This window comes from Cyanistes caeruleus, chromosome 13 (assembly GCF_971803275.1).
Source record: "Cyanistes caeruleus chromosome 13, bCyaCae1.hap1.1, whole genome shotgun sequence".
Classification (NCBI taxonomy): domain Eukaryota; kingdom Metazoa; phylum Chordata; class Aves; order Passeriformes; family Paridae; genus Cyanistes; species Cyanistes caeruleus.
In genome coordinates this window covers 9,237,580-9,250,884 of record NC_141713.1, presented here as the reverse complement: position 1 = coordinate 9,250,884, position 13,305 = coordinate 9,237,580, and the positions used below count along the sequence as shown (strand labels likewise).

At 39.3% G+C, this 13,305-nt stretch overlaps 1 protein-coding gene across 4 annotated transcripts in view; it reads left to right on the top strand.

Annotated features, from left to right (window-relative positions):
• Positions 1-13,305, top strand: part of ADAMTSL3 (ADAMTS like 3) — a 177,960-nt gene that overhangs the window by 110,247 nt on the left and 54,408 nt on the right. For all 4 annotated transcript variants that reach the window (XM_086849604.1, XM_086849606.1, XM_086849607.1 and 1 more), the window contains 4 exons: positions 2,945-3,019; positions 8,257-8,414; positions 9,388-9,499; positions 12,143-12,281. In XM_086849604.1, the coding sequence (XP_086705730.1) occupies positions 2,945-3,019; positions 8,257-8,414; positions 9,388-9,499; positions 12,143-12,281 (484 nt within the window). The remainder of the gene's footprint in view (positions 1-2,944; positions 3,020-8,256; positions 8,415-9,387; positions 9,500-12,142; positions 12,282-13,305) is intronic.

Below are 13,305 nucleotides of genomic sequence, written 5' to 3'. Positions count from 1 at the left end.
ATAGAAACAGGATCAAACCTTGCCATCTAAAGTAAAAGCAATCCAGGAGCTTAATCAGCAAGTGCTGTGTGCACACATTTGCTGAGAGAGTGTCTGGGTGAGAGTGGAGGGAGATGATTCACGTGCTGCTGGGCATCCTTATGCTGAAAGGAGTGTTAGCATAGAGAGACAATATCTCACCTGTTTCTCAGTTTTTTAAGGCTCAGGTGAGCCTTAATCTCAGCTCAGATGTTAGAGTCTAGTGTTTCTGCACGTTCCAGATGATTTTGAGCTAATTTGTTTTCAGCTTTAGACAAAGGTCAGCAATTAACTTTCAAAGAAATACTGCAAGGGGGAAAAAAGGGGTAATCAAAAATTCTCAGTATGGATTTCAGGGTAGCAATTTCCCCTTAGGCTTTTGTAAGAGTTCACTGCTTTTAGCAGTGTGGACCCTACTGATTTAATGGGAAATGTACAGCAAAACCATTTTAAATGGGTTTACAGAGCCTTGTGTTTCTTTAAGAATATGAATTACATTCAGCTGTGAACTGGAGACCTTTGGAATATATAGTTTTGGAGCCAGACCTGGACAACCATAACTATTGTTTCGAAGATGTCCCTAGGAGAAGGAGGAGTCCTTTATGGTCAGTTTTGTCCCATTTCTTCCAAACCTTCATTTCTGTTCAGAAGTCCAAAAACCTCTTATTTATATTTTTTTTTCCCCTATAGTTTACTTCATCTCAAGGAAAGACTGCCCTAGGTCATAATTATCTCAGTCAGGTTACAAAAATCTCCTGCTGTCAGACTTCTTGACAGGTCTGTGGGCTGCAGAGGTTGACTGCTGCTGTGGTGGCGAGCTTAGTCATCTCTAATGCAAATAAAACACTTTCTGGTAATATTGTCTCTGCTGCAGAGAAACACCAAATTTAGCACCCCCATGAGACTTTTGGACCATATCAGAGAGTGCTTCGGTGAGGGTGGAATGTCTGTAGTACTGCTAAAGGAATGTGAGGCATCCTGGAAAGGGATCTGCAGGGTCTGCTGGGCGAGCGGAGCTGCCTGTGGGGAGGCGCAGGAAGCACAGCAGGACGACCCTGGTTGTTCTCCAGAGGAGCAGCCCTGCACATCTGTGCACATCTGCACAGCAGGGCTGTGGCCATGGAGCACGGGCTGCCCTTGCTTCCCCTTCAGAGCAGCAGTTCATGCATTCTGAACTGGTCATAATCTGGTTTTATTTGAGGGTTTGTGCAGTGACTGATTGTTGGTTGTTATCAGGATGGGATTCAATTCCCCACCAAGCAAGGACAGATGGGCCCCTCAAACCTGCTTTCCCTCAAATACTGTCGAGCACATGTGAATTCAGTAGTTATTTCCTCTAAAGATATACATACCCACTACCTTCTGGCTATCTTTAGCAATTCCTCTGATGAAAAACCAAGATGCAAAAAGATATTAAGTGGTTCAGTAGTTAATGTTTTTTCCAGGACTCCTTAGTTGTATTATTGTTTTACTGTAGTATTTTTCACTCTGGTGGAATACACAAGAATGAAATTAATAAAGCTCATATTTTATTACATCCAAAATAAGTTGTTATATTTAAATGTCCTTCCTAGAAACTGACGATATAAAACCTGTAACATAAGAAGGTGTTTATTTCAGAAAAAATAATTGCAGTATTTGCTTGAAGTATTCTGAACATTTGGCAGGAAATCATACTTATGCTAAGGAGATGTAAACCAGAAGCTGATAATTTAGCATCTACTATAAAGGGGTCCTGTTTAAAGTGGAAAGAAACATTTTTCAACTATTTGTTAGTTAAAACTAAACTCAACTATTCTTCCTCTAAATATTTTATGGGTAATTCTGGAGCCAGTGTATCACTGACCATCAACACACATTACTTTTTGAATCTGCAAAATGGAACTTCCTCTGCACTGGGCACTGCATGTGCATCAGTTCCATCACTGAACAGAGCACCTTGTGTGGGGTGTAGCTGCAGAGGGCACATGTGGCAGGGCCTGCCTTGCAGGAGATACACATCTGGGCCATGATGGAAGTGGGTGACAGCTCCTTGGGTGCTTCTCTCTTCCTCTTGTGGATATCCCTGTGGATATCCTTTACTGAGAGCACTGCTTTTGTTGGTGTGAGGGTCTCTAGCCTGTTGGTTTGACTGGTAACTCAGTTTGCTCGGGCAAATCACAGATTTCCTACATTTGAAATGAGAAGTAATAACTTTCTGCCTTTGTAAAATGCACTGAAGTAAGTGTGTTGCACATTTATATGTGAGGAGGCCTTTCAGGCAGCCCAAAGCTGTTTTGTATTGACGTGTCCTGTTGAGGGCTGGTTTGGTTTATAGTTCATTTTAAATTGAGCCTCTTACTGGAAGAAATGATCTTATATGGTAAGTTAGATGCAGACACCGTTATAACATATACCTTATAGCTATTATATATTTTCTCTTAACTGGTCTGTAATTGGTTAAGGGTTAGTGTTAAGTAGATGATTTATTTCCTGTAAGTCCTGCCACTTATTGAAGTTGTGACCTGCAGCAGAAAATGAGGTGTGGGCAAAATGAGACTGAACAGCTGCAGATTTTTGTAAGGGGGAAGGACTACTTAGCAGATTCCTTATGTCAATTCAGTGATTAGAAAATAAAACTAGGACAAAGGAGTGTAAATATGTTCCTAATACACTACTGACATTTCAGTTGTTATTGTTAAGAGAAAATTATTTTCTAAGAGAAAGCAAGATTTACAAGTCCATTTGTAGGTCTTAATAGTTGCATAACGTAGCAAACAGACTCAGTACACTGTACTTAATAAAATAGCTTATTATTTTTAATAGAAAAATTGTGAAAGCTGTGAAATATTTTCTTAGACACTTTTGACAGTTTTCAGTCTTATTATGTGATGTACAAATTCCCTGATGAAAGATAACTTCTAAAACAGTTGTTTAATTTTCCTAGGGGAAGAAACTGTGATTGCTGTACCACATGGGAGTCGCAGTGTGAGAATTACCCTGAAAGGACCAGCACACCTTGGTATGACTGAGCTGTTTTATGTATTTATACATAGGCAGAAGATAAAAACAGAACCTTGTATCCAAACTCATCCAAACTTTGGAAAATGTGGATAAGATCATGACTTCGATACCTTGATTCCTCTTCCCATCTTTAATATCCAGCCTGGATACCATCCTAGAGAACACTGGAAAGTTTTCTTGGTAAAACGAAATAGAATACCTAGTGGTGGTTTCTATTCCTTCCATTTAAACCAATATAAGGCATCTCAAATACACTACACTCTTAAACAACATGCAAAAAAAAAAGATCCTTCCAGAGGATTATGTGTGGAATCAACAATCCTTGTATAACTCAGCACCAGATTTCTGTTGAAGCCTCTGAAAAGTGATCTAGATACAAATAAAGTAGGGTGAACAACTACAGAAGTCCTATTTCCTTGTCATTCTATTAGTCCTTACATACCACCAATGAGAAACAGTTTGTTATTCTGTAAGACAGTTGTTTTCCAATATTTTCATATAAGGCTGATGGCAGTATTTATGTTGATTTATTTATCCATAGGCCTAGTTTGCATAGGGAAGGAATGGTTTCAGTGGTAAGTGGTGCTGCCATACCAAGCAATGAAATAAACTATTCATTTAACTTTGAACAATTTTTTATTTATAGAAATGGCAGATGTAGTCTGGATCATAGAAATAAAAAGAACTTCAGCTCTGAGATATGTAAACAGAAATAAAAAAATGCATTTTATTTAAAAATTGCTCATCAGTTTGTTTGCTTTCAAAAAATATACTCACATCCTTTCAAAGAAAAAAAATCAGAACAACTCCAGAGTGACAGTAACTTCTAGATATAATACTTATATAAAAAATGTACAAAGCCGAACTTATATTGAAATAAATAATATTCCTTTAAAACTGTTGCAGGGGATGTGTGAAGGAGTGATCCTGACCAGTTCAGGTCAGGATTCTTGGACTTTAAGTAGTTCTGCAGAAGGAAGTTGTTGTTTCAGCTTTGTATGAGGAAAAAGTACTAGATTGAGTGGCTCCTGGGGGATTTCTGGAAAGCTCCTGAGGAATGCAGCAGCAACTCAGTAACTAAGTACAGAGCGCTCCTGGCTTCCTACCCAGGGTGGTTCCGTAAAGAAGCTGTGGCTTGGCATTACCTTTGTTAGTTCACTCTCTAGCTGGAAGAGAATTGTGAAATGTTCCTTTAACCACTTCCACCAGCACATCTGTTTGCAAATCTGCGAGGATTTAGACATTTGTTACCTATAATTAAAATTGCAGAGGTGAAAAACAACTGAGAGCTGTGGTGGGGAGAGAGGTGACAATCACTTCTGGCTTCTTAGCCAGGTCTCCCAGAGCTGATGCTCCAGGGGTGCTTCTCCACCTTCCCACTGTATGTGTTTGTCATGGGTGCTTGTCACTTCACAGAAGCTTCCAAATGATCCTTTGTCTGTAGCTTCATCAACTTCAGTGTCAGTGTGCTGGCATAATTAAAGCCAGAATTTTAAAAACAATCCCCTATTATTACAGGTTCTATTTGCCAGAGATGTTTTTCCTGGCTTGCAAGGAGTTGAATTTAACAGGTGAAGCAGGGACTATTTATTGTTAACATTTTATACTGCCTCCTGTTGCCAGTATATATTTGTCCTTCAAGTAAAGTCAGCAGCAACAGCAAAACCTTGAAGAGCACAATGGAGTGTCTGGCACTTTTCCCTTTATCTTGTGTTCAGCGGTGCTTCATCCTGGGTTTATGATCTGGTCTGGTTCCAGGAAAGCACAGCTGCTGGACTAATCAAAAATGGAAATGTGGTTGGAGATGTAGCACATAACAGATTTGAAACAAATGCTCTGAGCATTGTTTTGCAACCAGCAGTTAGTTTTTGAGTAAGGACCGTGTTTCTTTGTAGCTGGTTAGAATAAGTACTTCCTTTGTGTCTCCAGGCACTTTAAGACAGGCAACAGATTCATCAGAGAGCCAAGATGTTACTTTGAGTTTTCAACAAATATGGCCCCCCTGTACTTCTGCCTACTTGGGTTTGGTGAAAGATTTGGTGGAAAACAACCAAGTAATTAGCACAAAAATGGGTCTGAATAAAATGTGTTTCATTCTGTTGATTTTGTTTTTGATTTGGACTGTATTATGACTTTTCTCGTAGTTGTTTTAGGAGCATTAGAATCAAAAGAAAGACTGAAAGTTCCCTGAAATTAATCCTCCAGCAGAAGAAACAGGAAAACCAGAAGCTAATATTTTTACAAGTGGCTAATGTTAGATAACTGAGTTCGTGAACTTAGGGGGGTTAAACGTTACTGAAAGGAACTGAAATGTTTTTCTTTTTGTCAATTTTTTCTCTGTTCACAGCGATTTGCATCAGATGACAGCATTTAGCTGTGGTTTGTGCACTGCTCTGTCTTTGACATGCTCAGAGAAGCATGGTGTTGCTTCTTGCTTGCAATTTGAAAATAATGTTTTCTATTTCTATTGTGTATTCTACAAATGAATCACAGCAAAGAAACAGCTTTTGGGCAGCACCATACTTGCTCTTTATTGCACTGGGAGCAGGAGCTGTTTCCCTGGGAACTCTTCCATGCATCTCTCTACACAGGGAGGTGCCTGCAGTGGGTTTCCTGTGCCACACTGCCCTGCTCCTTCCTGCCACCAAGGGAATGGGAGGCTTCAGCCATGGGGCTTCTGTCCTCAGCTGGGCAAGGCATTTGCCATTTCTGTCAAGGGAGAGGAAGTAACTAAACATGGATAGTTACAGGTCTGGCACTGCTGATTGTCCTGTTGGGAGCAGAAACAAGGGAGCACTCAAGAGACTTCCCTGTCCATGTGACCCTTCACAACCGGAGTCTCAAGGAATTGATTTAGCATGGGGAGGCTAACTCCTGGAGTCAAACTTCCCAGGTCTTTAGTATTACAGGACTCTGCAGAACAAATAAATATTTGTTGAATTATTTTCTTAACCTCGTCATGAAACCAGTTGATCAAACCTTTGTTCTCAGTTATTTCTCTGAAATCTATAAATGAACAGTTTTTGAGGGAGGAATTTCTCCCCAGTAAGCATCATTATGTTATGTATGTTAAATGCACCAAATGCTTGGTGTTGCTCTGTTTTAGAAGCAGTGATGACAAGCACTAGATACTGCTGAGCAGGAATGTATTGCATCAGAGGTTATCCTTTGTGCTGTGGAGTAGCTCCTCATCTCCCTGTGTGACACAGGAAAAATCTGAGCAGCTGTTCTGAGCTTCAGATGTGTGACCTCCAGAGATACAGGCCATGGCTCCATAGCTGGACCTTGCAAATAAACACATGATTTTCATTCACATCCAGTGTATCTCTAATGTAAATGTGTGCCAACTCTCAGGGAGTTACTGTCTCCTCAGTTGCTGAACAGTATTCTTGGTTTCTGCTTAGAAAAACATCAAAAATATTTTTTATTAAGAAAATTAGCAAAAAGACTGTTCAGAAATGCAATTGAGGTCACCAAATAAACATTTTCATCATCTTTTTGCACCAGCTGGATGCCTTGCCTTGTAATCTTAAATGTGAGTTTCAAAGGGCTCCTGTACTCCCCACAATCTTAATTTATTTTGAGTTGGAAGTACTTGAGATCTGACTTTACACTTATTTAAAAAAATAAGATGATAACAGGCACCATGCATTATTACTTACTTTTAAGCAGTGTTTGTGAACAAGCAGTAAGTTTGGGATCAAGGCTTGCAGAAGCTTAATCCAAGAATTCTGATTTCCATATATTGTAAAGGGATATTTTGTAATGCAATCAGGAAAGGACACTTCCGTAAAAGTGACAAACAAATATGTAGTAATCATCTAAATACTTGTTTTTTTTCTGGGATTAGTTTCTATTTGTTCCTGATGGAAATGTGTTGGGCAGTGGGGCACATTGATTCCCAGAGGTTTATATTTTTTCTTTGACAAAGTAGATTTTATTCACCACTAGATTCATACCCTGTGATTAACATAAAGTCATTTCCTAGAAACAAATCCTTCCTGAAACTTCCTTCCAGCCATGTATGTGATCTTTGTTATACCTATGAGCACAGTGGAACCTAATGCTTATAAGCTTGGGATAATGGTGGTACCTTTTCAAGGAATTTAATTCATTCTATAATTTCTTTATTCTCTTTGTTGGGGTGCTCCTGAATACATGTTTGTTTAAAAAATATGAAGGAAGAAAACAGTTAATGATGGATGGCAGCATTCAGAGCATGTTTTCAGTGCAGGTAAAACCAGATGCTTTTAGCCTAAATGGTCTAGCCTGACTTAGGTAACTTTGTCTAAAGTACCAAAAAAGGCAAGGTAGTGGGAGAAAGAGGGTATTTATAGCTCATCAAAAGATTCCTTTTAGCTTGGCCTGAGCTCATCTGAGATTCATGCTTTTCTCATGCAGTGCTCTGGTAGATTGTAACCAGACCAGTGTATTTCAAGTCATGCATCTTGCTGTGCCTCTGTGCTGTATTACACAGAGCCCAACATCCTACCTTTGTTATGAATATCTTCCTTTAGCTTTGTCCACTTACAGTTCAGTCAGTTCGCTGGAAGTGATTTAACCTAAAAATGCTTCATCTGTCTTCTGGAGGCTGTGGGCTGTTAGTTTAATCTGTTTCCAAGGGGTTGAGAACAATTCAGAAAGGGTTTTCATCACCACCTGTTCTGGGAAAGGGCCATCCCTCCCCCTAGCCGTGCTGCAGCTGCCCACCTCCTGGCCCTGCTTTTTCCTCACATGGGAAATACCCAGAGCCAAGTTAATGATCTTGGTACAGTGATACAGGTACTGAGGGGAGTGTCAGGTGGGTTTGGCACCGTTCAGGCTTCTCTGGAGACCGATTGCTCAGATTGCTTGGCTTTTGAGTTGCATGGAAGTATGAGGTATTTTTCTCTGTATTGACTCTATCAGTTTTGAGTTTCTTTCAGATTTTCCTGCTCAAGCTATTGCTTATATCAAGTGTTGCAGAGCACTTGGAGTAGGAAAAACTGTCTCAGAAGTGCTTATGGCATGAAAGAATAGTGTGTTCAGACAGATATTCCTGTGTTGACTTGTCTTACAATTATCTATCATCCTATAATCTGAAGCAGTTAATATTCTCACAGATCCTCTGGGTGTGTTTTTTCTGCGTATTTGCAGCTGGTACTTGCAAGGCAAAGTTGTAAACATTACTTAATGACTTTCTTGAAAATAAAAACCTGTTTAAGTTAGTTTACTGATTGCATATTTCTTCTTTAGTTATAGAGTCAAAAACACTACAAGGAGAAAAGGGAGAGCACAGCTTCAATGCTCCTGGAACATTTGTCATTGAAAATACAACTGTTGAATTTCAGAAGAGTACAGACAGGGAAATCATAAAGACCCAGGGGCCTCTTGGAGCAGATTTCATTATCAAGGTGGGGTGTGTGAATGTGCAAATCTACAAAGTTATTGCAAGTAGGTGCAACACTGTGGTGGTTGTCCATCAGTTTGTAACAATACAAGAAGCTTTTGGCTAGCAACTAAGAAATCCTAATTACAGCCCAGAGATCATTTATGCCAAGCAAATCCAATCAAAATGTTAAACAATTAATGTCTTTCCTGTGTGGAAAGTACCACAGGATCTTTAATGGTAAAAATGGGCAGGATTTTTGTTTTACATACTTCTGGAAGAATAACAGTGTGACCCTGTGCAGTGGATTGAGCTAATCCAATTGCAGACTGCCACCTACTGAACCTGAGCACTGCTTCCAGCAGCACCCTATGATCTCCCTCAGACATTTCCAATCCAGTCACTGACCATTTCTAGCTCTTTTAAATTTATTTTCTGTCCAGAACACACACCAGTGGCTTGCATCGCACATTGAGATATTTATAAGTAGAAACATGTCAATATTTGACTGCCAAAGGAAGACACCCATACGGTTTGCCACTGGAAGTGACAGAAGTTTCAGTATTATCAGACCACCTGTCTTTACCTGTCACATTGTAGAAACAGAATTTCAGTAGTTTTCCTTTTGCTTCTCCAGTATCATGTCCAGCTAGACTTGCCTGACTAGGAGTCACTTACAGACTTCTTTCTGCAGCAGATTTTAAATGTTTTGCTAACAAAGAGATAAACCAAAAGAATACAGTTGAGAACTTTGCTATTTGAGGATAGATAATCAAATGGTCACATTAATGCCTTGAATAATTTGAAAAACAACTTGAAAGCAACTTTCAAGTGTTTGATTGTTGGGAACTTCAATTTAATGGCTACTCCAGATTTTCTTTAGGTTTTATGTCTGTTATCATCTTACTTTGTACTGCTATTATGTATGAACTCTGTTTTGAAATGGCATGAGCAGTTGAGAATAGTGTACACATGTGTTGTAATGGAAATTTCTTCAGACCAGGTACTCTGGATCAAAAGAGAGTGTGGTTCAGTTCTTCTTCTATCAACCCATCAGTCATCAGTGGAGACAAACAGAGTTCTTCCCCTGCACAGTGACGTGTGGAGGAGGTAAGTAACATCCGTTCTTCAGGAGTGATAACAGCTCAAGATTAAAAGGAGCTGGTTTACAACCTTTGTTCTGCATTTTCAGTGATTAGATGTTTGTGTTCCTCTGCACACTGGTAATTCCTCAGCAAAATAAATGAAAGAGTAGCAGCTAAGCAGGTTGGTAAAGCTGGTATCATCCTTGGGGTTTTTACATGTTGTTACTGAAGTCTTGGTTTTCCATAACAGATTTTTGTTTGAGTAAGAACATTGACTAAGAAGTAAAAATGGAAAATTGCAACTCATAGTGGATATTTGGGAAAATTAGGCAAATAAATATGATGAGATTTTAAAATAAGAAAAATCAAGAGATTAAGAAGTATTTCTGGCCTCAGTAGTATGCATGAGGGAGAGTTTTTGGACATTTAGTTGAGAAATTAGTTATACTGAAAGCGGAATAAGTAAATTGAATTTAAAGAACATCTTTAGCAGTGCCTTTGGCTGTCTGATCTTAGACATTTAGTCCTGATGGTGGCTAGAGCAGCACATGTGGTACAGCATCTAATCCTGGTTTAAGCACACAGCTTAGATGAAGTGTAGCTTCACTCTGCTACAACTCATCCAGCCCAGCCCACTGCTTGCCATGTCTGATTCTGCAAAAAAAGTGTGAGCTCATGGTAGGAGGAGTGTTTGACACTGCAGATAGCAGTTTCCCTTCAGCTAGCATTTCCCAGGTCACCTGGAAAACAGACCAGGATGTTGGTGATACTGATGTAGGGATTTTCTGGAGAGTGCAAATATGGTTTAAATAGTTACTTGGGACATGAATAAAGAGAGTGAGAGATGTTTAAAGTACAAGCAGAGTCTGGGGAATCTTTTGAAGGACCATCCGTTTTGGCACTTGCACCTCCCTGTAATCTGAAATGCAGACAATATATGGGTATGATAGGCAGTCCCACAGGAAACTACTGTATCTTACGAGATACTTGGCCTCATGAAGTGTGATTCTTGCTGGAGCTGTGAGTGGCAATGCATATCCTCTGATGATTCCATCACACTGTGTTTATAATTTTTTTCCTTAACTTGTCTGACAAGGAAAGAAGTATAAAACATCACAGTTACTTTTGAGGACTGCATGTAAACACTGGATAGCTCAAGGGACATATTTACCTTCAAAGGTATTGGCTCAAATCCAGCTTTATTCAGACTGCTGTTATGGTTTGAAAATTATAGCTACATGTCAATCTTTTTGAAATCATCCAGGGTGTTCAAAGCCCTCCTTTGTGGCAGCTTGCCTATAATATAAAACTGGTACCTTTATCAGAGGGGCTTGGCAGTCCTCAGGGAGGACAGAAACTGAAGAAGAGGAAAAAGGAGCTGCTCAACCATGACAGTAGTAGTGTTAAGAACAGCATGTTACTGAGCATGCAGGGAAGATGTATTGCAGCTGCCTGGCTTTAACCTGTTATCTGAAAGTGGATTTAGTGTCCAGATTGTCTGCTTGGCGTCTGATACTGGCAGTAAAAGAAAAAGTTCCTCACAACAGAGATTTGGAATTAGTGCATTGCCATTCCTCCATTGGATGCTGCTTCTATCTTTAAGTCTGTAATCTCCATGTGTTGGAAGGGGCATCTCAGAAAGCACAGTCAAGCTTCAATGAACAGGAGTGCTTAAAAATTGTTTCTCTTGTTTGCAAGTGACATTTCTTCTGGGTCCTTTCAGTACTTACAAGAACTGAAATATAGATTCTGTGAGCACTGGAACTGCTTAGTTGTTTCTTTATGGTTATCACTCTCATGCATGATGACACTTTGGATCAGCCAAGAGACACACAACTGATGCCACTGATACATGATACTTAACATTTGCAGTAGGCACTGGGACTTGGGCTGTTTGTTGACTTGGTTTGATTTTAATTCTTGTGGTCTAAAACTTTTTTTCTTTGCACATACCAGAACATCCTCCTCCTCCTCTCCTCAGTTTAAGTCCAAGTAACCTTTTTTGAATGGTTCTTTTTTTCTTAGCCAAAAAATAACCTAGTGGTTTATAAAACTTAGATCCATTCTTGCAACCAGTCTCCACACATATTTTATTATTTTTTTTTTCACCAGTTAGTTAGTTCAAGTCTTCTTTAGTTGGCTCTTCAACTTGGAATGTTCTTGAACCTATTTCTTGGTTTTCTGCAGTTCTTTAGCAATGTTTTTGGATCTCATCTTCAATTCCTCTGGCTTTCTGTCTCAAGTATTTATTTCTTTTAGCATGAATGGCTGTGTAATGTAGCTCTCCAACGTACTGGTAACTCCTCCTTGGAGGAGGGCAGTTATAAATTGTGGAACATGTACTACAACCATATGGCTTCATAGTTTTGCCTTGTGACAGGTGAGCTGGTGCAGTCCAAGTATTCCTGCATCACAAGGCAATATGTGTGCCCTTATTCTTAGAATATTAGTAGAATAAAGAGCTGGAAGCTCATCTACTGTTAAGACAGGTTAATATAATTGCTGAGCTGAATTGCCTTAAAAAAAGGTCTGCTTGTGCATTTTCTGCTCAGTGTTTCATTGTTTAAAAGCAAACCAAAAACCAGTAAGACAGAAAGTTAATTCCATGGGGAGATAAGGCTGTTTTACTTTCTCTCCATTACAAAAATTAACTTTGCTTCTGCACTAGGTTATCAGCTCAATTCAGCTGAATGTGTGGACATTCGTTTGAAGCGTGTTGTTCCTGACCACTACTGTCATTATCATCCAGAAAACAAGAAACCAAAGCCCAAGCTGAAAGAATGCAACATGGATCCCTGCCCTTCTAGGTCTGTATGGCAAATAAATCTGTGTGTGACACAGGCAGTTACTAAGGAAGAAGGAATTGTATTTACTTAATTTCAATTCTTTTCATCTTTAAGGCTACTTAATCTTGGTTGGTTACTGAATGTGTTAAAGGCTGATACCTCTGCCAGTAGATTTGTGGCACTTCAGTGTTGCAGAAGAGAAGATTTTGCTTATACAGAGATATTGTAAATATCAGTTTGTTCAAGGGCTAATTCTGCTTTGTCTATTGCTGAGTAGTACAGCACTAGTATGAGGATCTTGTGAGGTAGTGTGAGAAGGACAGAGGGTTTGCCTACTTCTGGATTTATTGATGCTGCCATCTCAACAGCCAGACAGAAGCTCCAGTCAGTGCAAGTTTTGCATACAGTTTAACTTGGTTTATTTATTTACCTACCATAAAAGTTTGATCCTTCAGTGGTACTGTAGTGTTGACAATTTAATAATTAAAGCTTGGGTCTATTTGTTTGGGTTTTTTAAAACTAGGCATTGGAAAAAAAAAAAAATCAAAGTAAATATCCTTGTGGTACAAATGCCACAGGATATTAATGCCAAATTGTAAAGGCTATAGTACACATAAATTGTATTGAATTGCACTACGGTATTTCAAACTAACTTTTGGATTGTCTGGTGAGGTTTCCTGGCTGTGCTAAAGAATCTTAAAATAACATCACAGTATCAAGTCCCAGAACCTCACATTAATATGCCAGCTGGCTGAGCTAGAGTTATACGCAAGAAAAGGAAACACTCTCAATGGATTTCATTTCCTATAGCTAAACTGTCCATTTCCTTTCAGTCCTGTTGGACATAATCGTTGATAGTGACCTCTAACAGTTATAGATGTGCAGACTTTCAAGGGTTTTTCCTGGAGAGCTGATCACTGTACGAAGTGGAAAGACTTCACTAATGCTTGATGGCAATGGGTGCCAAATGTTCCAAAGCTGGAATGAGAAAATTAGGGGAAAGAAAAGGCATAATTATATTTTATCTTGCGAATTTAGTTTATAC